Source organism: Chinchilla lanigera, unplaced genomic scaffold, assembly GCF_000276665.1.
Source record: "Chinchilla lanigera isolate Chin_1 unplaced genomic scaffold, ChiLan1.0 scaffold00004, whole genome shotgun sequence".
Taxonomy (NCBI): Eukaryota; Metazoa; Chordata; class Mammalia; order Rodentia; family Chinchillidae; genus Chinchilla; species Chinchilla lanigera.
The window spans coordinates 14,684,451-14,711,521 of NW_004955405.1; the positions used below are offsets into that span (position 1 = coordinate 14,684,451).

At 35.0% G+C, this 27,071-nt stretch overlaps 2 protein-coding genes across 10 annotated transcripts in view; one reads left to right on the plus strand and one right to left on the minus strand.

Moving 5' to 3' along the window:
- Caps2 (calcyphosine 2) overlaps nt 1–27,071 on the minus strand; it is a 103,374-nt gene that overhangs the window by 26,116 nt on the left and 50,187 nt on the right. Inside the window, exons 1-9 of one of the 8 annotated variants that reach the window (XM_013517683.1) lie at nt 20,892–21,003; nt 19,706–19,805; nt 14,357–14,469; nt 8,765–8,820; nt 6,738–6,783; nt 6,527–6,649; nt 5,100–5,276; nt 3,081–3,206; nt 992–1,059 (exon numbers count right to left, since the gene is read on the minus strand). In XM_013517683.1, the coding sequence (XP_013373137.1) occupies nt 992–1,059; nt 3,081–3,206; nt 5,100–5,276; nt 6,527–6,649; nt 6,738–6,783; nt 8,765–8,820; nt 14,357–14,437 (677 nt within the window). In that variant the 5' untranslated portion in view covers nt 14,438–14,469; nt 19,706–19,805; nt 20,892–21,003. Of the gene's footprint in view, nt 1–991; nt 1,060–3,080; nt 3,207–5,099; nt 5,277–6,526; nt 6,650–6,737; nt 6,784–8,764; nt 8,821–14,356; nt 14,470–19,705; nt 19,806–20,088; nt 20,173–20,891; nt 21,004–26,219; nt 26,285–27,071 lie in introns of those variants that run through there. The other 7 variants (XM_013517679.1, XM_013517680.1, XM_005374330.2 and 4 more) reach the window with 7 other exon arrangements.
- Glipr1l1 (GLI pathogenesis-related 1 like 1) overlaps nt 26,339–27,071 on the plus strand; it is a 44,921-nt gene continuing 44,188 nt past the window's right edge. The window contains exon 1 of one of the 2 annotated variants that reach the window (XM_005374327.1): nt 26,339–26,733. In XM_005374327.1, the coding sequence (XP_005374384.1) occupies nt 26,560–26,733 (174 nt within the window). In that variant the 5' untranslated portion in view covers nt 26,339–26,559. The remainder of the gene's footprint in view (nt 26,734–27,071) is intronic. The other variant, XM_005374328.2, reaches the window with a different exon arrangement.

The following is a 27,071-nucleotide window of genomic DNA, read 5'->3' on the forward strand; positions in this document are numbered from 1 at the left end:
AGAGATGCCGCTACTTAGCATATGGAAAGGAGTTGTGCTACAGAGAAAACAAGTGAAGTGCATGAGATACTAGAAGGAGGTACATGGAAAACTATTAAAATAATTAACTGTTTCAAAGAATTGGCTGAAAAGATATGCATGTGGAGAAGGTCAATCTTTCTCTTTGCTACTAACTAAACAACTTTTCCAAGCTAAGCTTGTCTTATTTTTTTCCTTCAAGATTTCCTAGATTATCCCAGCTTCTTGTGAACCGTTACTTTTACATGTTATATTTAGTATTATCAATGATAAAATTTTAAACAATTTTCTAAGAGGCTTTAACATGTTTGATAATTAACCTCAGTTCTCAGATGGTATTCAAGTCACCCCAGTTAAACACATAGGAACACCATGGAATATTATTTTCTAAGGAAAACACAGACATACCCACTATTCTTGGGACACCACATAAACTACCCGTTCAGAGTAGTTCCCAGTTTCCCCCAGATACCACACGATTCCCTTTCAGTGAATTAATGTCTTTGCAAAGCTGAGTTTTCTGCAGTTGCTGTGATAAAGAGCAAATATTATAGGGAAATCAATGTAGAATAGAAAGTGATCCTAAATGATTTTCTATCAAACATTCCATGGTACTCAAAAAATGCATGCATTTCATTAGTAAGTAATTGTAGCAATTTAAGAAGGAAATAAAAATATGTCAACTGATGTGCAACATTTTTCAAGCAGTCATTAAGCAACTATGAAATAAATGCTCATTAATTATTATTAGACATTAATAATAAATATAATGAATAGAATCGTTAGGTGTTTCTATTTGTCTAAGAGTGCTGTGAAAATATTAACTACTAAACCTTGAAGGCTGCAATGAACAGAGGAAGCTTAGCTCTGACTTAGCCAGGCACTAATTAACCAGGTGTGTAAGTGTCGTACATGAAAAAGAAATATAGTGAACGTTTAGAACGCATTACTGCTACCAGATATTTACTCTGACCTAGATAAGTGATCTATCATCATCTGCTCTGCCACAGTCTGTTTCTTCTTCTCTGCAGCCACAATTTCCTGAGAAAATAAAAATAACACAACTTTATTGTCCAGAGCAGTACAAGTTATACTGAATTCCTAAACCATAAATTAAATATTTCTAATGTCCCTCTTAAATACAGATTGCTATCCACCATTAATAAATTTAAATTCTAACTTAATCTAAAATTACTATGTCTTCATGGGCTTAAATTTCAGTAGAAAAATCATCAGACTTTTCCAACAAGGTGCCTTTCATCCTGTGGAATCAGAATAAAAGAAGAGGACCTACCACATCCTTCATCTCTATTACTCCCTCCTCAAGACATGCCATGCAAAATGCATCTTTACCTGCTGCAAGGGGAATACCAGCACTGACACAAAAAGAGTTTAGTCTAAAACTATTCACACGAAAAGAGGCTGAAACTGAATTGGAATCATTTAACCTTATATAAAAAATATGAGACAGAACCCCAATCATTAAAAGAATGATAAATTTGTCCATTTATGTGATTTGTTAATAATATTTGATCAATTTTTCTCAATTACTGATTTGATTAAAGTTTATAGTGTTTATACTTTGTAAGAAAAGTTGGAATCCCTCAGGCACAATGACATAGAGGTCTCCCTGACCACCAAGCAGATTCTAAGCAGAAGTCACACTGATGCAAAGCACTTGGCAACACTAAAAAATGACAAAAGAACTAGAGAGGGACATGAAAACCACAGGCTCACTGCTTCTGGTGCTTAGTTAAGTAGTTAAAAATTAAAGATGTTTCTACCTACATTTCAAGAACAAATCAGTACTAATTTCTGTTGCCTTAAAAGCTTACTCATATAAACGCTTCCAGGGGGAAATAAAACAGATAAATGCACTGCTGCAGCAAAAAAGTAAAATTAACTTATGATAAATTTACATACATTGTCTCTAAACATAATTGTAAGGAAAAGAAATCCATTAATACCCAGAAAGCTTTGGGTTATACTAAGAACAATGCCCAATGGACCTTAAGTATGGTGACATTCATTTCAAATAAAAATTCGGAAATAACAAAATAACCTCATTCGGAACACTGTTTTGCCTCATGGAGTAGCTTTGCTGTTTTTATGATAACCTGGGGAAGACTCCTTATTGTACTGGGCATAAAATGACAAGCATAGAAAATTATACTATGTTCTTTGGTGGAAGAACTCTAACAAATTTGCAACTTGGGATAGCCATTAAAAAAAAATCAATCAGCCTGGCCCAGAGTTTAATTACACATTGCTCTCAAGTCAGGACATACTGACTCCGCATGATTACAAGCAAGTAAAATATAAACTGATTTTCTCTTCAGTGCTAATGATAATGTGATTACCTAGGAACTCCATAGTGCTTTGTTATTACCTACGCTATCTAAATCAGAGTTTTTGCAGCTTGTGAGCCACCACCATAGCATTCACCTACTCCGTAACACATCTAAAATATCAATCACCCGGGATCCTAGCGGGTAGTGGACTCCACCTTCAAGGAGCTTGTCCTCCTTACTGCAGGAGAAATTTTACTACAGAAATTTTATAATTACCTGTGTATTCCAGAATGGTGTAAGCAATTCTTATCAACCTAATTCATTTTGAAAAAATATATAATTTAAAGCTACTGTTGAAAGCCTAAAACTTTGCTTCATTGGTCCTAAAGAAAACTTACTTTATTGGTGACTTTGTTCTTAACTGGCCAGAATTTCTGTAGTATTAGTAGCTTATTTAAAAAAAAAAAAAAACTAACTAGACTTATTTTTGAGGAAAAGAGGTGATGCCAAATAAATTCACTAATGTAATAGCAGCTAATTAACATCTTGATTGTACACTCAATTTTTACAAATGCTCAAAGAGTCCAGACAATTTTTCCACAGAAAATACACTAAACACTAGTCAACCACTATTAAATATACTCAATTTGCCATTAATAATTATTCATCTCAGTCTGAATTCAGTTCTTCAAATTATTTATATAAGTTCATAAAACTCTTAAAAGGCAAATTATTTTAATGACTTATGAAATAGGCAAACTCGTGACTTACCACCTCTGATTTCCTTGAGCTGAGCTGTGCGGGGTCAGGGCTGTCCACATAGCCATGCTGTAAGAGGGCCTTCCGATCCAGAGTGGAAAGGTCATCCTTGCCAGCTTCTGCACTTTGTGTACTGCACTACACATGAAAACAGTAAATAGGCCATCATACACATATTTACAATGTTTGTTTTTAATAAAAGAAGAGAATAGATAACCTCTGAACATCTCAATGCTTGTTTGAGTTAAACAGAACAAGCTCTGATACTCGGATTCCCTATCTTTGAATTCAGCTTCCCCCTTCCTAGCTAGATGACCTCTCAGTGCCTCCGTTCACTTACAGATGAAATGAGAGTATCAGGAAGCGTTTACAGTTTGGAAACCAGTTCATAAGACGATAAATTTATTTACTCACCCATGTAGCACTTAGTGTGGGGTTTCTAAAGGACTGGCTTTGAAATCCACCCTGGGGATTAGTGGAACCCATTTCTAGTGTGTCTGGCTAGTCATGGAGGTACGGCCTTGGGTCTACAGCTAGGACCTGGCCCCTTGCGCTCTGACACTCTCCTTGCCCTGCTTCCTGGCCCACCATGAACTAAACAGGTTTGTTCTGCCACATTCTTCTACCATGATATGTCTGCCTTCAAGCCAGAGGATAATGGACTGAAACCGTGAACAAATTAAATCTTTCCTTCTTCAACTTGTGGCTATTGCGTATTGTGCATCAGCAAGGAGAAAGCTAAACAATACAATCCACTAATGTGCTTAGTTTTCCTAAGAACTTATTTAGGCAAGCACCAGACTGATGCTTAACATTATATAAAGTAAATTAAGCAAATTAATGTAATAGATACGTTTTAGTAAAAGCATTATGTTAAGGCTGAAAAACCTTTCAAAAGGATTTGTATTTCACTTGTTTTTAACATTTTATAGATGGAAAGCTGTGGTTTTCCACTGGATATCAAATTTAGCCTCTTTGTAGCAGACTTCCATATACTCTTTCCCTAACTAGTTAGTTAAGGGCAACTGCCCAAGTCAAAAGGCTTACAGTAATTACTTTTTTTATTTTAAAATATTTAATTGATAAATATAAATTGTATATATTCAATTGTAGAGTATGATGACTGCCTAAACATATACATTGTGTAATAATTGCTGAATAACTCATCCATCGGTATACACAGTAACCATGCAGGGGGTCACAGAGTTACTTAAAATTTGATCTTTTATCAAATTTCAAGTAAGAAATACAGTACTAGTAACTATAGGCATGATGTTTACATTAGTTTCCCAGAAACAAATATTATTAAGTGATTATATATATATATACATGAGAGAGAGTATGTGTGTCTTTCTGTGCCTGGCTGATTTCAATCAGTATAATGTCTGCAGATTCATCTCTGTAGGATCCCTCTTGATCTGCTCTGCCTTTCAAACCTACAGTCAATCTATTATCAAATCTTCTTGTCCTGACCTCCAGAGTTTAGCCAGAATCTGACTTCATGGACCATTTCCAAACACTTTTTCCAAAAATCAAGATTAGTTTATCCTGTATGGTTATGAAATATCATTAAACTTATGTTTAATTTGCTCTTATACCCATCAATATTGAAGTTTCATCTAATCAATATTAAATATAAGATTAATAATTTCAGCAATTTGTAAGGTTGAAATTTTTTCTAAAAATCAGGCAAGAGAAAAACAGGAAGTGATGACAGTTTTAGAATAAAGCAGGTCACCGTAAAGGCTGATACCACCTTCTCAACTTTAGAATTGAGATTGTCATCCAACAGAGTTCATGACAACTATGCCAGAAACATATGATGCTGTCTTATTTCTACTCTCTAGACAAGTGAAAAGCTGCTAACAGAAGACTAGTTCATATGGCTGGAGTTTTCACCTCGGGCAATGGTGATAATAATCCTTTAGGTTTGTTGTGAACAATCAACCAGTTCCTACAACAATAAATGCTATAACACATGAACTGTTCGCTTTCAATTTCATTAAAGTTTTACAAACCTTCATACATTACCTGTTCATTTATCTTGTTTCCTGGAGATTGTTGATGTGTGATATTTGATTTTGTCTTTTCTTCATTTCTCTGACTATACTGTTTATATCCTTCTTTCATTACATTTTTATATTGTTCATGTTTTAGCTTATATTTGCCAGTTGGTGCTGGAAAATTTTCAGGTCCTGTGTCCTGTTCCTACAGGTAAAAAGAAGAAATATGCTGTCCACCAGAAAAGAATAGGAATAATTATTAATTTTCTTTATTGACATTAACAGGTTTACCATTTACCTTAGCACTTATACCTAAGAAACAGACCACTGTAATCTGTGTTCTAAACAGAGGTGACATTTAAAACTGTTACCTGGTACAGCAGGACAGATCAGTCAGAAGAGACAGAACGACTCAGAATGGGCTCTTGGCCCTAAATAGCAATAATCCTATATTTTATTTTGCAGTTGAAGATCAGTCCTTGTTCCAAAAGAATTTGAGGGAAAAAAAAGCTTTATATTCTTCTTAAATGGTTTAAGTAAGTAGGTCTTTTGTTTTCGCGTCCCAGAAGAACTTCACTGTCAAAAATTTCTTCTAAAACAGTGATAGGAATTGGAGATCACTAACTTTAAGAAATGCTTCTTGCTATTTCTGAAATATTACAATATTCTACTCTCTGATATAGTTTAGTTCCCTAACGTATTTCCATGGGGATGAGATATGGTAGAGCTAGTGGGTAGGAGAAATTTAAAGTATGTACTAAACAAATACAAAATATGCACATATTAACCAAAGGAGAGACACTCCAAAAGGAGCACCCAGATCTAGTCCAACCACTGAAAAATGTTGAAGATATTCAAGTCTAACCCAGAGAAGAAAAATGAGGCAAAGCTTCAGGGGGGAAAAAAAAAGTAGCAATATAGAGTCTAAGGTATTATTTATGAAACTGTCCAAAATGAAGCTGAGGAGAACATGAATACAATCAGATACAGGACAAAGAACTACAAGGATAGAAAATCACGCTCTACTCAGCATAACACTGGTGAAGACATCTTCCAAGGAAATACGTTGAATTAAGTGCAGTTATTTATCTACTCCACAGCACTCTGTCTAGTAGCCTGAAGTCTGAGTCCATTTCTGAGAAATCAAGTTTATAACTAAAACTAGTAAAATCTCATCTAAAGTTTGGTCATACTTTTAAAATTCCTAGATTCCGTATTATAATATATCTGCATGTTACCAATTGTATAAGAAATTTTTAAACTTCCTTTCTTATGTCTGAAAAGATGTAAAACAAAGTAAAATCATTTTACCACCATTATGCTTGAAATTTTCATATATAAAATATTTAAATTGGGCAAAGCATAGACTAAACACAATGAAATCCTAGATTAAATGTAGTACTAATGAGGCATACTATAATTTCAAATGTTAGCAATAAGCCAATATATACTAACCAGTTCATTTAGATGATGTTGAGGATGTGGTATTTCACATGGTGCAGCCCAACCAAGGGCAGGTGCCTTTGCTGGGTTATAATGAGTATGCACTGCAGCACGAGAACTATATGAAAAATCATCCTAAAAAATAAAACGATTGATACTTAGTATATGTACATGTAACAGTGTAGTGCAAAGTCTACTATGCTAAATATTGAGTAAAACTTACCTCATCATCAGAGCCAAGAAGACTTCTCAAATCAAGTGGCGGGACCCTGAAATAAATAATATATGTATCTCATGATTTTTTACAATGAGACTTTAACAATTGCAAAATCATATACAAAAAGCCAGAAGCCAGTGGTTCGCTGGGTCATACTGGCTTGTGACAGGCTTTTGTTAAATATTCAGTAATTTTTCAAGGTGGTTGTTAATACGTCTATTTTTTAAAAATAAAATCATACAAATTTGTAATTAAGTAAGTTATGTTAAGAACAAAGATAGTAAATTCCCCAAATCCATCCTTTCTTAATGATTTTACTGCACTTTGTTACTTGTATATGGTTTAGAGGATATCTGTATTATATCTGGACTATTACCAGTTTTACATAGATTATATGAAATCAGCTGTAGTAGGATTATTTACACTGAAATTGGCAAATGTTTTATTTTGTTGATTTCTGAGAGTTAAAAACAAGTGAAGAAAATGTTGATAATGCAGATTAAATTTAAAAATGCATCAAGTCTATAGGTGCCAAGTAGTGCAAAGGACCACTAAATACTGAGAAATATTATTTCAGTACTCAAAACTATTGATTTCACAGAGAAATCATTAGTGCCATTTCACATTAAATAACAATATCAGCAAACATTCATATTGGAACTACACTGGCATTACTGCAGCCATAGTTCAGCTACAAAGAAAGTTCAGAATAAACAAAGCAAGCACATTGTCTAATGGACTTTAAAAAAGACTATATATTTTACCATCACTTATACATTTCTTGCTACACATACTTTATAATAGTAAAATGTTGATCATCTTAAAACATACTTAACTTTATTAATAATTAACAAGTAAAATTTTATAGTAAACTTACAAACTTTCAGAACACTGGTTATTAAACATTTACCAAAACACAATTGACATGGTCCTTGTTACATACTCAATAGCTTATATCTAGTAATTAAGCATATTGCTATTCTTTAGGCCTACAAGCATACATAAAATTATTTATATTTGCTAATTTTTAATCTACAAAAATGGCATTGCCTATGGTTTAGCTTAGTAAATTACTGTTCTTAATTTCTATTTTCCAAGAAGCCCTGTAGTCTAAAATACTTGAAATATACTACACATTTCAAGTCTACAAAAGTGTAAAATATAAAGCATAAAAAATTTAAGTAAATAAATTTAATACGATTGGTCTAATTATCATGTCTCAAGATAAGAATAAAACACATATGCATGTACTATTAAATTAACTTTACCATACCTATTATAAAAAGGAAGCTCACAGAATTCTTTCAAAAATGCATTTAGTAAGGAGATAGGTATGTTTACCCAGACTTACACATTAGACAAGGTACACATGTGTCAAAACATCACATAGTATTCCATAATATGTACGTTTATGTCTTTATGAATCAGCCAAGAAGTAAGTTTGAATTTTTTAAAATGCATAATAAAAATACATTTTCTACTTAAAATTATTTTAGATAGCTCTTGAGACCCTATGGAAATTAATCAGGCACAGAAAGCCAAATATCACACTGTTTCTAGAACATGAGAAACTCAAAACAGAAATAATTTAAGGGGAAAAATAAAAGAGAGATGGTAGGAAACAGGGAGGTACAGCTTATGGAGACGGGAAGGGAGTTGGGGAAGCGGGAGAAGGGAAAGTTAAAATCATCAAGATTTTTATATTTTCCAGTTCCTCCAGATGTAGGTAATTACTATGTATCACAAATATATACTCATAAAAACACATAAATATTTTAACTTTCATTAAAATGTGAGAGTGATATTAAAGAAAATAAAACCAAAGTATTATTACTCATAATCTTACCATTCCATGACAAGAATTATCTTAATTTTGGCATAGCAATATTCAAGTTTTCTGTATGCACATTGGTTCTACTGCAGTTCAAAATTCTAGCTGCTTATACTGTGTAGTTGTGCTTTCCTTTTTAACTTACAAAATACAATAAAAATTTGTCCACTGTACAATTCAAGTGGAAAGAAATATGACTTACACAGGTGGACAGGGATTCTGGGTTGCCCATGAACTAGAAGTCCGATCTTGCTTTAACTTAAAAATAAAATAATTAGAATCGGTATCTCTCATACTTTACAAGATAAGCAGTGTATCAATGCTATACACCTAGTTATAATTTTTCTCAGTAAACCTTGTGTAAAAATACTAAGTCCCTCCTCACTGTGCATGAGATACAGATAAAATGATAGCATGACATATAATCATCATCTGCAGAGCACTCACATAAGAAACAAGTCAGTGGCAGAGCAATAACCATAGCAGGAGTAGCCATCTTACTCTAAGGGATTGAAACAGTATTTCTAAAACAGAAAGCAATCATTAATGAGAATTTTGAAGGGTGAAGAGTCACTCAGATGAAAAGAGAAGGGAGAAATTTGTGTCATCCAGCAAATAATCTTACTGCTGAAATATTATCTGAATTGTAATTTACTATATTGATACCAAGTATAGAAACTACATTCAAGACTGAGCTCTAACAGGCAGGAAATATAGCTCAGTGGCACAGTGCCCGCCTGGCAAGAGCAAGGTCCTGAGTTTGATACCTGGTACCAAGAAAAATAATGATTGAGCTTTATCATTATAATTGACAATAACAATAAGAGAAAACAAACTCATCTCAGTATCAATTTAAACTTCTGAGATATATTATTAAACTGTTTTAAATATAATTCTAATAAATAGCTAAAACATGACAATGGTAAATTACAAAATTATCAATTAAGTGGAAAGGTATGCAGATAACAGCCTAAAACAACAGAAAACTTTTGTCACACATCAGAGATTATGTTTATTGTATTTGTGAAACATCATGACATCATCTAACTTTAGGAAGAAAAGAGAACAAACTTCAGGAAGCTGAGTAGAGTATAGCCATAGCTGCCATAATCATCAGCATTATTATTATTATTAGTAGTAGTAGTAGTAGTAGTAGTAGTAGTATTGCTGTTCCCCAGAGAGTATTTTAATAGACACGGTCCTATATAGTCACAGGTGTAACTGGTTTAGAATGGCAATTACCTTTCTTGCCTAGTTCCAACAGAACTCTGCTAGGTAGCTGAAAATAGACATCATAGAAAGCACTTCAAAAAATGACTTTTTGCATACGACTTTCTCTATGTTTGAAATTATTGCCTTAGATGAGATAACCAGAAATGGGATTACTTGGACTGAATAATTAGAGAAACTATACCACAGTACAAATGACCAATCATGTCTCCTCAAGGGTTGTACCGATTAACAATGCATTGTCTCTGCTTCTAAGTATTCTTCCTGTTACCTTTTCCCATTAATTTAATACAGCCATAAGGGTATCACGGTGTTAACTGGCATTGCTTTGACTCTCAGAGGTCTGAACAATTTTTCATGCTCTTATCTCATTATTTATTCATTGTTGGTGCTTATAATGGCATAATAATTTATAGTAGTAATTACCACATATTTTTAAAATAGAGTTTATTATTTTTAATTTCAGCTCTTGGAACACTCATGAAATAGCATCTAGTAATTTGACATTAACTGTGATGACACTTGGTTAATAAACTCTAACAGGCACTAACCTAAACACTCGGAATTATTTTTCCTTAGAGAACAGCAGTTCTAAGACAAGCATAAATGTGTCCAAGTCCACCATTTTATATATTTATATATATATTTATATACACATATATATACACATACACACACACACACACACACAATAGCTAAAATAATTGTGCTACTAATTTCTATTGGTTTACTGAAAGGAACAGTTAACACTTAATTTTCTGATCAATTTTGTATCTCTATGTCTGATAATGCTGAACAACTATTTTGAAGATAATATGTGATAGAACAATCATCATTGATTTCCTATCATTTTGTTTTGAAATTCTGTATCATTTTTAATTTTTTTAATTTTTATTCTCTTTAAAAAACTAAAATAAAATGAGAGACATAAAGGCAGTAAGATTTAAGGCAGTATTATTTCAGCAGAACAAGGTAATTATAGAAACCATATTTAAAAGAACTTAAACCTTGATATTTTTCTAACAAACGGGAAAAAAAAGAAGCTTCTATACTATAACCACGTAATTAAGGAAAGAGGCTGCAATACTGTGCTTGATATTTTAACTAATAATAAGGGACTTGACCCAAATCATCAAGAATTCAGAATTAGACCATTACCATGATGGCCATAAGAACCCAAAATCTAACTCATTCAAATAATAGAGGCAGTTTAACCCAGACGAAAGAGCGTGGTTGTTGAATTCAGAACGTGACTTGATAATCTTGAAATCATAATGCTAGGTGGAAAAATCAGACACACAAGGCTAAACATCACAAACACAAAATATAAAGACTTTAGTAAAATAAAAGAACGATAATAGGAAGCGGGGAGGGAGACTTCATGGAGGTGGGAAGGGGAGCTGGGGACAAAGGAGATAGGAAGGTGGGCGGCAAAGAGGTAGTAAAAACAATTAAGATGCGATGTGTATATGTACCAATCCCCCAAGACGGAGGTAATTATTATGTATCATAAAAGTACACAAGTAGAAACCAACCCTAGTAAGTCCCTTAATCTCTAGAAGCCTCAGTTCTTGCATTTCCAAAAGCTTGCAAGTAATAGGACATACATCAAAGGTTCAGTGTGAGTTAAGTGATACAAGTTATATGAACATTTATAATGGTCAGTGATAATCAGTAGGTATTCAGGTGTTTGAAACAATAAAAATAGCAAAGAGACATGCATCATATTGGTACATATTTACATCTTTCTTTTTTATTTTTTGTTGCACTGCTGATATTGAACTCATGGCCTCACACAAGCTAGGCAAGCACTTTACCACTGACCCATGCCCCAGATCCACATTTATATATTTCTAAAATGAATTTTATATTTACTCAGTTCTTTTTTAAATTTATTTTTAAAATATAAGAAGGAAAACATATTAACAAACAGACATCTATTTACAAAATACCATAAGAAAAACACAAACACTATAGAGTTACAGACAAAGTGGTAGGAAATTAACAATGGTTCCTGTATTACATATTGATATCCTCAAAGTAGTTTCTCAGGAAAACAAACAGAGACATGCAAGATTGATCAAATAATTAATCATTAACTGTTCCTTTCAGTAAAGTGATAGAAGTCAGTAGTAGTAAATCTATGTTAGCTATCCTGTATATACATACATACATAATTTCCCTTTGTTTCTTTTCTCTTTTCCCTCACCCCAGTTGCTCTTTTCTTTTGAGCATTTTTTTCATTTCACAGTGTCTACCATACCTCCTAATTTTTGTTAACTCTTTCAGATTCTTACACTAGTGACACAATACATTGCTTATCAATTCTGTAGTAGATACAGAGAGAAATTAACTCTAAGATTTCATTTAGTCAATGAAATACACAACAGTCACATCAAGTAGGTTGTGAAAAATAAAGGTTCTAATAATAGAAGCCCAGAATTTCCCCCTACATAGATAGCACCAAATGTTATGTTAGTCTCAAATATTTTAATTTTGGCTTAGAAATAAAAAACATCAAGTTGAGTAACCTATGTTTCATACTTTGATATCTTTAAGCATGTAGTCATCATTTCCCTGGTTACCTTCTCCACCATTTTTGACCATTAAAATCTGTGCATTTTTTCAATAAAGAGATATCACTCCTCACTGAAAATTTCTCTTACCACCACATTAAACCATTCCTTCCTCTTTGAAATTCTGTATTTTGTATGTATTTCTTTAAGTAAATTTAACTCTATTAGAATGATTAATCCTGCCTACACATCTACAGGCTCCTTGAGACAAGTCTTCATCTCATTTAATGTTGTATCCCTATTGTTTAGCTTGTACTAAGTATTGTGTACAGTATAAATGCAAAACAAATAAATCCAAAAGAATTTAGGACTCAGTTCCACTTTAAATAAACATAATGAACCTTTTAAAATATTTGCTTTATGATTTCTGAAGCCTCCTCTAAATTTAAACTATGCTACATATTATAAAATTATTAAAAGCATTTTCAGAGATTTTAATTATATAGAAAATAGATATGGTTTGAATTAAATTAAAAAGTAAGGTACAGTTGAGTAATACTCCATTGTATAAAAATACCACATCTTTTTTTCTCCATTCCTCAGTTGAGGGGTACTTGGGTTGTTTCCAAGATTTAGCTATAACAAATTGTGCTGCTATAAACATGGGTGCACATATATTGCTGTTGTATGATGTTTTTAATTCTTCTGGAACAATACCCAGAAGGGGAATAGTTGGGTTAAGTGGGACTTGTAATCCTAGTTTTGTGAGGAAATGCCAAACTGATTTCCACAGTGATTTCACCAATCTACACTCCCACCAGCAGTGGAAAAAGATTCCTTTTTTCTCACAGTCCCTCTAGCTAAAGATAAACTCAAGGCTTTTATAGGTAAATGGGTGCAACTAGAGATCACATTCATAAGAGAAATAAATCTGACACACATGTGTAAACACCATATTGTCTCCTAGTCTAAGAACCTGAAAGAGTAAATAAAACCCAAAATGTACAATAGATATTATGAAAGGGAAAGAAATTTCTCAAAGGAAGGAACAAATGGGATGAGGGAAAGGTGAAAAAGAAGAAAGAAGGAAGGGAAAAATATATATATATATATGGATAGCTGGGATAATTATATTGCTGATGTCTAATGGTTTATTGAAAGGAACAGTTAATGCTGAAATATTTTTGATCAATTTTGCACACTTATATCTGGTAATCTGAACAACTAATTTGAAGACAACAATATGTAATACAACAACCATTAGTGGATTCCTACCATCTTGTTTAGTGAAGCTCTGTACTGCTTGTAATTTTTTTTTATTCTCTTCAATGATTTGATCAATCTTGCATTCTTACATCTGGTAATCTGAACAACTTCATTGAAGATGACAATATGTAATATAACAACCACTATTAATCCCTATCATTTTGTTTTGAAACCCTGTATCATTTTTATTGGTTTTGTTTTGTTTTCTTTTGTCTATGTTGTTGTTATTTTGTTAGGTTTTTATTCTCTTTAAAATAAAAAAATAAAAAACCAAAAGTTTATATGCAGTTTACAATGGTGTACCAATTATGCATAAATCTACCAAAATGCAAAAGACTACATTCTAGGATAGCAAATTCCATTATTTTTTCATTTCAGCTGCTTTTCTTTCTTCTCTTTCCCTTTTTATTACTATGTGTTTGTGATACATGATACTTTCATTGCGGGATAGATCACATTTTGATCCTTTTTTTACTTACTCCCATCCTGTCTTGACACTTCCTTTGGTCCCTAGACTTTTTTCTTTCTTTAACACTTTTTATAAACACAAATATTTTAATGATAATAATAAAATCACAAGCTCAATTTAAAAGTATAGTTAACTCAGGCATTGACATATTTTCAAGTAATGGTTACCTTCAATTTTATTTGTTCCATTTGTCAAACATAGGCAATAGTGATCCTAAATATTTGTGACTATAGAATCATAAAAAATGAAGAAAGGAGTCAGGAAATTATTTAATGAGTCACCCTGCAAGAGGAAAATGATATTGTTTACATACTTGTAATGGCTTCCTTCTTCCAGAGAGGAGCTGAGCTTGGCTCCCAAGAGAAGCAGCCACTCCTCTAACTTCGAAATCCATTCGTTAATGTACTTATGATGCAGTGCTCTATGCTTTAAAAAGGTGAAATAAATGTGAAATGATCATTTTCACTCTACAGTGCAAATAACACAATAATACTTCATGTAAGGAAATTATATGGTTATTCACTTATACTTCTTTTACTAATACCAACTTTTTGTAGGACAATTCTTTATGCCCTGTGGTAGACTGCTGAGTTTCCAAAGAGGAGAGCATATAATCCCTGGACTCTGAAAATATGTACCTTTTGGGCCAAAAAGGACTTTCAGATGTTATTAAGAATTTTGAAACGGGGAGACTGTCTCTGAGTACTTGGTGAGCTCAGTATAACCACCACAGTCCTTACAAGAGGAAAGCAGGAAGATCAACATGAGACAGCGAAAATATAAGGATAGAAGTGCTGGTCAGAGAGAAATGATGATTCTGTCTGAGTGGCTCTCAAGATGGTCATGAGCAGCTTCCAGGATGCAGAACAGACAAGAAATGGATTCTCCCCCTGGAGCCTCCAGAAGGAATCAGCCCTGCTAATAGCTAGGATTTAACTCCTTAAGACTCATTTTGTGTTCTTATCTCGAGAATGGTAAACCAATACACTGATCCTGTTTTAAACAAAGTTTATGACAAATTTTTATAGCAGGAATAACAAAGTAATGTATGTTCCTCTTCTGTAGCATAGTAAGATAAACATTTATGTGTTTGTTTGTATTCATTTCCCACATCTTTACAGGTTTTGGTTTTGTCAGGGTAAGCTGACAAAATATTTTTACCAAACACTACTAGCCTTCAGTTATGCAAAGAATAAGATAGAATGAATGATCTACTTAGTAGTTATGTGGTGATTTCATAAAAACACCTGAAAAGGAATGTTGGAAATAACCAACTTGAAAATATGTACAAAATAAAAACCAGATGAATATATCACCAAAATTTTGTAATGCTAGTTTATACTTCACTGTTGTATTACTAAGAATAAAGTTTTGTTTAAAGATTTATACAGTAAATGCTGAGGAGACAACATGGCTGAATAGTGGAGGAGCCCCAACACAGGTAATTGGAAGAAAGGGGAGAGAAACAGTCCCTGAAACTAAAATCAATCTGACATAAGAGACTAGTAGATCTAGCAAAACATAAATAAAGGACTTAATAAAACAGTCAGCCAGCCACCCGGTTGCCAAGTGGGTCACCGGGTCAGGAAGACCACCTGCCATACTTGGAATTTTAAAAGAAGAAAAAACAAAAGATACACTAAAATAATAGGGCTAAATCAAACCATACAGCATAGACTTGGACTATAAGGTCCCCTGCCTCTCCTGCCTCCCTCCACACAGAAGACGCTACAGTCCAGCAGTAAATTCTACCAACATCATACTAAATGGACAAAAACTGAAAGCTTTCACTCTAAAATCAGGAAGAAGAGAAAGATGCCGCTATCACCAATCCTATTCAATATTGCCAGAGCAATTACATACAGATAAGAAAGAAAGGAATAAGGATAAGAAAGAAAGAAATTAAATTATCATTATTTGCAGAAGACATGCTACTTTACATAGAGGACCCCAGAAATTCCACCAAATGACTTCTAGATTTAATAAGCAAATTCAATAGCATAGCTGGATACAAAATCAACACTAAAAAATCAATAGCATTGCTATATGCAAACAATAAAATCACTGAGAGAAAAATTAGGGAAACCACACCCTTCACAATAGCAGCCAGGGCTGGGGATTTAGCTCAGCGGCACAGCGCCTGCCTGGCAAGCACAAGGTCGTGAGTTCGATTCCTGGTTCTGGAAGAAAAACAAAACAAATACAACAACAGCCAAAAAATGAAATACTTAGGAATCACTCTAACAAAGGAAGTAAAGTATCTATATATTGAAAATCATGCTACTCTGAAAAGGGACATCAAAAAGGATATTAGAAAATGGAAAGATATCCCTTATTCTTAAATATGAAGAAGCAACATTGTGAAAATGGCCACACCCCCAAAATTGTTACACAGATTTAATAAAATCCTCATCAAAATACCATTAGCATAGCTCACAGAACTAGAGAAAACATTCCTAAAATCCACTTGGAAACAAAAGAGACCTAGCATAGCCAAGGCAATTCTGGGCAACAAAGGCAGGCAGGGGACATCACAATCCCTGACTTGAAATTATACTACAAAGCTAGTGTGATAAAACCAGCATGGTTCTGGCAAAGAAAAACAGACTTGAGGATCAGTGGACAGATTAGAAGATGCAGACACAGCTACAAACACACTCAGCCATCTGACCCTTGACAAAGGGACCAAACATGTTCACTGGAAATAAGATAGCCTCTTTAGGGAATGGTGCTGGAAAAACTGGCTCTCCACATGCTGAAGACTAAAACTAGACCCATGTCTATCACCATGCACTAAACTAAAGTCAAAATGGGTCAAAGATCTAAATATTAAAACAGAAACACTAAAGCTACTGGAAGAGAAAGTAGGTAGAAATCTTTGAGACATAGGCATAGGCAGAGAACTCATGCATAAAACCCAACTGCAGAGAAACACTTCAAAGAATCAAAAAGTGGGATCTCATTTTATTAAAAAGCTTTTGCACAGCCAAAGAAATTACCAACAAAGTAAAAAGACAACCTACAGAGTGGGAAAAAATTCTAGCCAATTGTCCCTCAGACAAAGGACTTCTACTTGTAACATATAAAGAACTGAAAAAAAATCAGACCCCCTCAAATTGAGACCCAATCCAAAAATGGGCATCTGAGATGAACACACACTTCTCAGATGAAGAAATACAAATGGCAAATAAATACATGATGTTTAACATCATTGGTCATTCAATAAATGTAAATTAAAACAGCATTGAGATTCTCTCTCACCCTAGAAAGAATGGTTATCTATCAGAAATCAACCAATAACAAATACTGGAGGGGGGCTGGGGATTTAGCTCAGCGGCAAAAGCGCCTGCCTGGCAAGTGCAAGGTCGTGAGTTCGGTTCCTGGTACCGGAGAAAAAACCAAAAAAAAACAAATACTGGAGGGGTTGTGGGGGCAAAGGAACCCTTCTCCACTGTTGGTGGGAGTGTAGACTGGTGCAATCACAGTGGAAATCAGTATGGCGATTCCTCAAAAAAGCTAGTATTAAAGGTCCCATTCCCCTTAGCTGTTGCCCTACTGGAAATTTTCACAGAAGAATTAAAAACATCATACCACAGTGACAGGTTTACCCATGTTTACAGCAGCACAATTTGTAACAGTTAAATCTTGGAAACAATCCAAATGACCATCAACTGAGGAATGGATAAAAAAGACGTAGTGCTACTCAGTTATAAAAAAAGATTAACTTGAGACTTTTATAGGTAAATGGATGCAACTAGAGACATACTTATAAGTGAAATAAATCAGACTCACATGTGTAAACATCATTTTGTCTCTCTAATGTAAGAAACTGAAAGAGTAAATAAGATCCAAAAAGTACAATAGATATTATGAAAGGGAAAGAAACTACTCAAAAGGAAAGAATAACTAGGGTGGGGGAAAGTAGAAAAGGAAGGAAGATAGATACATAGATAGATAGATATAGAGATATATATGATAGCTAAGATAATAGTACTAATAATTCTATTAGTTCATTGAAAGGAACAGCTAGCATTTATATTGTTTGATCAATCTTATATCTATATCTGGTAATCTGAGCAACTACTTTGAAGATAACAATACGCAATATAATAACCAGTGTTAATTTATTTGGTTTTGAAATTCTGTATCTTTTTATTGATTTTCTTACTCTCTTTAAAGTAAAAAAATTTTTAAAAACAAAACATAAATAAAATGTACAATAGATATCGTGAATTAGGAAGAAACTGTTCAAAAGGAAAAAAGAACTATGATGGGTAAAAGGGGAAAGGACAGTAGGAAAAAAGGAAATAACGCAAGTCAGTTATACTGTTAGTGTCTCTTAGTTCATTAAAAAAGGAAGGTCTGGGCTAATAAGTATTGTAGAAATATTTATGCCCGTATCTTGTACGCTTGAGCAACTACTTTAGAGATAACCACAGGTAATGTTGTCTCTCTAATGTAAGAATAACTATTGTTATTCTCCTATTATTTTCTTATAAAATTTTGTTTTACTTTTTTCCATAATATAAAACCAGATTTATACATACTTTCTTTTTTCTATAATTAGACTTAGATTTATTTTTATACTAAATTATTTTTCTTCTCCTTATTTTTAAAGAGAATATGGCATATTTCCAGGTTGAGTTAAATAAACATATTAAAATCTTGATTTTTTCAACTTTCTTATAATTTAAGCTTGAGTTGAACTACTGTCTCTGAGCAAATATTTCTAATGTGTGAAATGAATTTAATGTTAGCATCTTATTCATCCTTGTGAAATAAAGTAACATTCCATATTATTAAGGCATATTTTTATTTCATGCTGAATGAACTCATCTAAAAAATGATCTGTCCTAACTTACCCATGTGATTCCTTTCACTCCACCCAAAGTCCCTCTACCCATAAAAATATCCTTGATTTAAGCTTGAAATTCTACTCTAAGAGTAAATTCAAGATGTTTCAACCAAAAAGAAACATTCTGAAAATATCACAAATTATCACATTTGAAAATACAATACTTGTATGGCTCTACATGGCTTTTTTTTCAGGTTTATCTTTCACAAACTTCTCAAAGTTGCTGATTGCTTACTTCTTTGGTTCTCAGACCGTTTAATTACATCACAAGAGTTATGATAATAGCTATAATAATTACCAGCTAACAAACCCAAATTGAGATGGGGTTCCTGAACAATCAGCTAAATGATTTTCCACATACACACACCGGCCTGTCAGTGTCATACCTCAGTAACTCTCATAGCCATTTCAAATCACTATAGGTTATTTTAAATCACTGTGCTTAATTTTCAGATAATAATAACAGCATATTAAACCTCAAATATCCACATCCTCCTATTCCTGTATTTCTCAGACAAGGTCATCACTCTCTGAAAGAAGTTCTTTTCCTTTCCCAGCACTCTCAAGACCACACAGGCTGGTATCTCTTGCCTTTACTATAACAGACACTTAATGAATACTTTTTTAGTCAATCAATAAATTAACAAATCACCAAATATACCTTGAGCATATTCTCAGGTTAGTTTCACTTATCCACACCCAATAATCATAATCACAATATTAACATAGAAGTTCTGTCTGCAGATATTGCAGAAGTGTTTAAAGCACTGAATGGCATTTATTCTTCAACGACAGACAGTGACACACCTAAAGGCAAGGACTGTCAGTTTTCCACCAGTACCTCTATGCAGAAGAGACGGATGCCACAGCGCCTCTAAAGCACTATGTTTTAGGATTAACAGAAAACCTAGAAAATAGCAGGAATTTAGCATTTGTTAAATAAGTCCATTCACTCAGTTTAAGTACGAGTTAATTCAGAATCACATAGTATAAAATCATTCATTCATACATAATAAGTGTTCAAAGGGTTATGCTATCATATATAGAACATAGTGAGATCTACAGAATTGTTTCAGAAGATTTGAACAGGGCTTCAAAGAAAAACAGCCCACACTTGTTTCCAAAGTGAACAAGCTGAGACCAAGGAAAGTGATTTTCTTTACTAAGCTGTTTGCCAGTTATTGCAGAACCTGAATTCATACACAGGTTTCAGACTTCTTTCCAGTATCATCCTCTTGGTAGTATGAATAATACAAGCAGCAGAGAGGAATTCGCTGCAGAGATTAAAGAATAACAGAAACTTAAACTTGGCCACACAAGAATCAACATTTCAAACAAATCTTTAGAATGTATCCCCAGTGCCGCCTTTGTCATAAAACACTAATTATCCACTCACCCGGGATATTCTGGGATAAATGGCAAAAGGACAGATGAACATTCCTGAGTAGCTTCTGTTCCCACTCAAAATGCTACAAGTTATGGCTTCTGTCCCCACTCAAAATGTGGTTGCTAGCATGTAATACATATCACTGACTGGTATCTTTTAGTGCTACCTAAAGCACTGAACTCACTTCCCACTTCCCTCCTGCTTAACCGATTATTTTCAACTCCTATTATCGTCATTTTTCTCTTGGTCAGTAATACTATCTTCTACTAAGGTGCTTACACCAAATCTCAACATACTGAAAGCAAAGACAAACTGAAAACATGGAAAAAGGAAAGAGATTTGTCAATACAATTTAGTATTTAAGCTGCTTGAGATTAGAGACCAAGATTATCTTGGATCCCAGGTGACACCCAGGTACCTAAAATTGAACCTAAGGTCATTCCTAATTTCAAACAAAGTACTGTAGAGTGAGTCTGCTCGCTGCCTTACCCTACAGACCACTTGTAGGAATTCTGCATGCCCTTCCTACCTGACAGACCAACCCGACGTGACCCAACAATCCCAGTGAAACCAAGTGCAAAATAGGTGAGTTGGAAAGGGTCTAACCTAGGGCGATCGCACCAAGAACCTCGTTCCAACAGCTTCGGACAGTACAGGCTGGAAGGAAGCTTTCCGGAAGACGGCTCGGGTCAGCGTCTGCAGGTTGTCTGGCAACAGGCGCACAGCGGGGTTGCGGAGCCTAGTGTCACCTCTAAGAATCTGCACAGGTCGTCAGCAACGCCCCTCGCTCCCCCCGCGCCACCCTCCGGCCCCGCCTCCGGAAGGCGCAAGTCGGGGAGACCCCGCCGGGCTGCAGGACTCCCGCGAGGGAGGACGCGCGCCTCCAAAGCCCGGTGCGGAGCCGGAGCTGACCTGGCCCGGCGCTTCTGCGTGGGGAGAGGGCAAAGCCCGGCACGGATCTGCGACCTTTCTGTAACTCTTCTTTCAACTGTAGTTCATAGAGCTACGTGAACTATTCAACATAGTTCACGGAGCAACTGTCCTGCGCCCAGCGCCCAGACTGGTGTTATCGGGTAGCAGTTCAAGCACATGCCGTATTTTCCGCTGTCGAGGAGCCTGCAACTATTTTTTAAATCTCTAATGCTTTTTTTTAATAATTTTTTTTTATTCTCTTTAATGGTTTGAACAATCTTCCATTCTTACATCTGGTAAACTGAGCAACTTAGATGAACATAACAATATGTAATATAACAACCACTGTTAATTTCTACATTCTGTTTTGAAACTCTGTATCATTTTTAATGTTCTTGCATGTTTTGTTTACGTCTGTGATGTTAGTATTTTGCGATTGTTCTTCTTTTTTACTGCTCTCTTTAAAATAAATAAATAAATAAATAAAAGATAAATCTGTAAACTCAGCACACAAAATACATTGTATGGAGAGAGCTGGAGATATAGCTCAGTGGCACAGTGCCTGCCTGGCAACCACGAGTTCTGAGTTCAACTCCCGGTACACATACACACAAGAAAAACATTATATGGAGAGATACAGATATTAAGCAGACACATGCATATCAATTTAAATATATATACAATATAGATTATTACATATACATGTGTATGGGGGTGTGTATGTGTATATATACATTATATAGGTTACAATTTAAAATACTGATAGGATGGGAAGGACATAGGCTGAGAAATTAGGAAACCTCCATTTTATTCTTTACTCCACCAAAATTTTTCTTTTGCACTCTACACAATGTCTCGGGACACCGAGTCTTCATCCACAAGGGAAAAGGATGGTTTTAGGTATTTCTAAGGATCTACTGCAACATAATATGCTGTAACTTCCTAAATTACACAGCCAAGGGTCAAGTACCTTACAACTGAGATCTCATGAGTTCTGATCCAGTTCTCAGCCCAAAATAATCTTTTTTTTTTTTTAACTGGCAGTAGCTTTTCAAAATTAGCTCCCTTCAAAATATATGTCCAAATTTACAGACTGAAGGCACAGGAGGAGTAAAAATACATTTCTGAAAGCATAAGAACAGTGCAATCGGGCTGGGGATTTAGCTCAGTGGCAAAGCGCCTCCCTGGCAAGCGCAAGGTCGTGAGTTCGGTTCCTGGTACCAGAGAAAAACCAAAAAAAAAAAAAAAAGAACAGTGAAATCAATGAATATAATATAACCATTCATTTTCTTCCCTCCACTTCATAAAATTTATCCAGTCACTGTCCTACAGAAAGAAAAGTAAAACTAAACTAGGAAAAAACATAGCAATAGAACAAAAATTTAAACCCCAACTGCGAAAAAATAAGTACCTATCTAAAAGCCATTCCAAATAGTCAAGTAAAACACCACGTCCTGGTCTATTCTTGATACCTAGAAGTAGTGCACCTGAATAGTTCCAACATTTCTGAATATAGCTCTCCAGGCCACTAAAAGGCTGGTCTAAAAATCCACATCTATAGAACTCAGACATTTTGTTGATATATCTTTTTTCTTTATTTTTCATCAACACTTTAAAAGTGTACATACTTGTAGGGTACTATGTAATGTTTTAATACATTGTATACATTTGGCACATTGTGTAATATTCAAATCAGGGGGAAATTATCAGTCTTCTCAAACATCATTTTCCATGGTAAAAATGTTATCAATTCCCTCTTCCAACTTTTCAGAATTACAAAATACACTATCACTACCTATGGTTACCCCAGTATACAATAGACACTTTCTTTTAACTGTAGCTTTATACCAATGGATCAACCTCTTCTTCCTTAAGAGAACAGAACCTTGGCCTCTATACTGACCATGTAAATTTACATTTTTGCCAATTTTTAAAACAATTCATTATTTTATATGAGTACATACTGTTATTTGTATAGCCAGTGGAGTTCTGTATACATAATTAAACTGAAGTAGCATATGTTACTATTTAGTATTGTGATGATAAAAATAACTTGCATAACAAGCACAAGACCTTGTGTTCATCCCCAACATGACAAAAATATTTACATTTTAAACTCAATATTTAAATTTTCATTTACTTGTTCATTCAGTTATTTGTGTATTAAACAAACATCTGTTAAAAACATTCTATAAAAACATTTTGGATTTGGAGTACCTTGCTTTTCAAGTGTTCTTTTAGATGAACAAACATTCCTTTCAAGCAAATTTTAACTTGATAAATGAGTGATGTCTGGCAATACAAGTTGTATGAGACACTGAACATTACCTAATCACAACTAAACTAATGGTTCCTCTCTCTCTCTTTTCTCTCTCTCTCTCTCTCTCTCTTCTCTCTCTCTCTCTCTCTCTCTCTCTCTCTCTCTCTCTCTCTCTCTCTCTCTCTCTGCAAGATTGTGGGTGATCATCTCCCAACAGCAAGAGATTATGAAGGAGATCTCATGTGCAGAGGAGGAGGAGAAAAAGGTGTGATGGATCACTTCAAAATATGTTAGGGAGATGTGTAAAACATGGGAACACTGCATAATTTTGTAGAAGATCATCAACTGAACAAGGCTGTAGCAGTGCCAGCGATGGGTCTCTTTAATGACAATGCAATGTCACACTTCTGCAAAATCTTCGAAAGGAGGCAGAAGCAAGTGTCACTCGTTCCTTGTTAAAGGCGCATGCAAAGAAAAAGATTCCACTGAGCCAAGAGATAGCAGCGATTCCGTTAGTGAGTGAAAGGCATCCTATGCAATAACCCTCCTCTCTTGCCTGCCTCACACTGGCCACGAAGGTTCTCAAATGTACATGCAAGATAATTTGTGTATTTTTCTTTAAATTTTGTATTTTCTTTGTTATTTTGTATTATAGTATTGTAATCATTTTCATACTAATATTTTCAGGTTATAAAACAAATCATCTGTTTCCATTATTTCTTATGAGGCAATTCACTTTGATATACAAGGGCTTTGGATTAGCAGCAAGTTTCCAGAACAAATTATAATCACAAACTGGGATTTTACTCTACCTCGTAATATAGCAAAAGTTAGAGAAAGTATATAAGCCTACCTAGAACTGCCATTTAAATTATTGATTGAAAAAACTAATTCTAATTTCTTCATTCATTCAATGAATTTTCACTGAAAGCCTGTGGTTTCAGTACCCTGTCTAGATACTAAAGATATACCAGTGAAGAAAGCAAAACCACTGTTTGGGTGAAAGCTGCAATCTAATAAAGGAGTCAGATGTTAAAGAAATGACATATTCAAATGACAATTGATACCATCAAAAAATAGACACTGCAGGAAAGTGATGTAGTGAAGACCACACTGAGAGGAACTCTATACGGACCACCGTGAGGAAAGGAAGAAAAAGCACAAAAGCCTGAGTAGAGAGCATCCTCATCAAGCTGACAGATGTGGCTGCAGTAAGAGACTCATGGGTGAACACTGACAGAATGCAGTGTAGTTAGCCACGGTCAGATTATATAGTGCCTTATAGCTATAGAGAGACCTATGGATTTTATACTAAGTGTGAAGAGTATTCACTGGAGTCTTGAGGAAAGGAAAGAGTATGTTTTAAGCGTTATAATCTGGCAGTTCTGCAGAAAATAAATCACAGGGTAGTAAGAATAGATAAAGAGGGCTGGGGATTTAGCTCAGCGGCAAAAGCGCCTGCCTGGCAAGCGCAAGGTCGTGAGTTTGGTTCCCGGTACGGGAGAAAAACCAAAAAAAAAAAAAAAAAAAAAAGAATAGATAAAGAGAAGCCAAGTAAAAGGATACTATTACCTTAGTTTAGGTAAGAAATGATATTGGCATGACCAGAGCATTGGCTATCCACAGAAAGGGAAATTAAGGAAATAATTTAAAAGTAAAGTCAATAAGGTGTGTGAATGAATTGAATGCAGTATTCAGTACAAGGGAAAACAATAATAAAGTAATAAGATATGCATGAAAATGTTTGGGGAAGAAAAGGGCATGATGGTTAATTCCACGTATCAAATATATTATGATGATCACCTGTTTGATCAAACATTAGTCTAGATGTTGTATGAAGATAGATTCCAGAATTTACTAGCATTTAAATCAATAGACTTTGAACGAAGTACATTATGCTTATCTTTCTCAGTATGGATGGGCCTCTTCCAATGGGTGAAGGCAGAGACTAACGTTTCTCAAAGAAAACGGAATGCTGCCTCTAGAGCGCCACATAAAAATGCTTTCTGAGTTTCCAGGCTTTGTATTTAAGACTGCAGCGTCAGCCTTATCTGAATCTGAAGCCCGCTCTCTTGCCCTGTGGATTTCAAGGACATATGTACACATATAAAAGGTATGCGGAAAGAGAGGCGTATATATCTACATGGAGAGAGAGAGGGAGAAAGAGAGAGAGAATATACATACACCAGAAATAGTTTCTCTATGACCTAGTACAGTTTCCACTAGAGTTTTTGCATTTTTTTTCATAATTTAATTTCTGCTTTCTATTCAAAAAGCTACTATCATCAAAGTAAATTTTTAGATCATTTAGATCATGTATAAACTTAAGTTTACTTAAGTGTGGCAGAACTCTCAGCAGATGTTAGCATGAATTCTCTTGAACCAAACGGCACTCTAATCAGCCTAAATGGTTAAATAATGATATTTGTTTACAACACAGAAACTCTGGGGTAAAAAGTCATTCCGTACCCTGTAAAAATGCTGTTTAATTTTTTAATAACAATATCATTAACATAATGAATTTTACATTATATCTTAGATGAAGTAAGCAAGAAACCTACTCTCTTCATAATCCGAGTCTCTGACGTACCAATACAAGCAGCACGCCAAACTATCAAATCGGCAGTTTACAAATGCCTGTTGCTCAATTCCCAACCCCCGATCCCCGACAGAAGGAAGAGACTGATGTGGCAGTTTATTCAAATCAGCAAAATCTGCACAAGGAAGGCAGAGTGTATGAAACTATAGTACTGTACACAGACCTGGCCCGCTGACGGCATACAATACACCTCTCTCTCTAGCAAGGCGCTACCTAAATGCTGCCGCCTAACGTCCAAGCACCCGTTGCAAGGATTCCAGAATGGATCTGCACTTAGGGCAGGTGACACTGTACCACAGGGCGCCTCAAGGCGTCCCCCTGCAGTCCAGTGCTATGTGGTCTCGGCCTCTATCTACACTACCCGCGGAACCAGTATGTTAGGTATCCGCGCTGGGCTCGAGCCTGTGCGGGAGGATGGAGCCCAGAGAGAGCGCGGTCCTCGGAGCTGCGGAGGTCTGCCTGCCCCAGCCGTTACCGGTTAATGCAGTCCTTCGCGTCCTTCCATGGCTCTGAGGATCAAATGGAGTTGCTTATGGATCTTTGGTCTGTGTTTAGTAGCCAGTAAATCTCTCCAACTTCCATCTATCACAGACCCACGTTTTATCCAACAGTGCGTTGAGTCCCACAATGAATTTCGAAGCAATGTCAGTCCTCCTTCGGCCGATATGAAATATATGGTGAGAAAAGAGGGGCCTGAGCCCTTTTTTCTCTGCTTCATCTTAAGGTTTCTAAGAGATTGTACAGTTCATGGATTTACCTGTCTGAATAGTCTGAACTCTGCCTGTACTTTGAAGGAAATCACACTTTGGCTGGGCAGTGTGGTCCAACTTAATAGTAGGAGTGGATGAGAAGGGACAGTTTGAAGCTGTTTGGTTTTCTTTCCTAGACTAAACTTCCTTGGCTCGGGGAGGGAAGGCGGTGGTGGAGGACGATGGTTGAAGTTATTTCTTCTTTCTCACTGCAATTTACATGTTCTCTCTCTCTCTCTCTCTCTCTCTCTCTCTCTCTCTCTCTC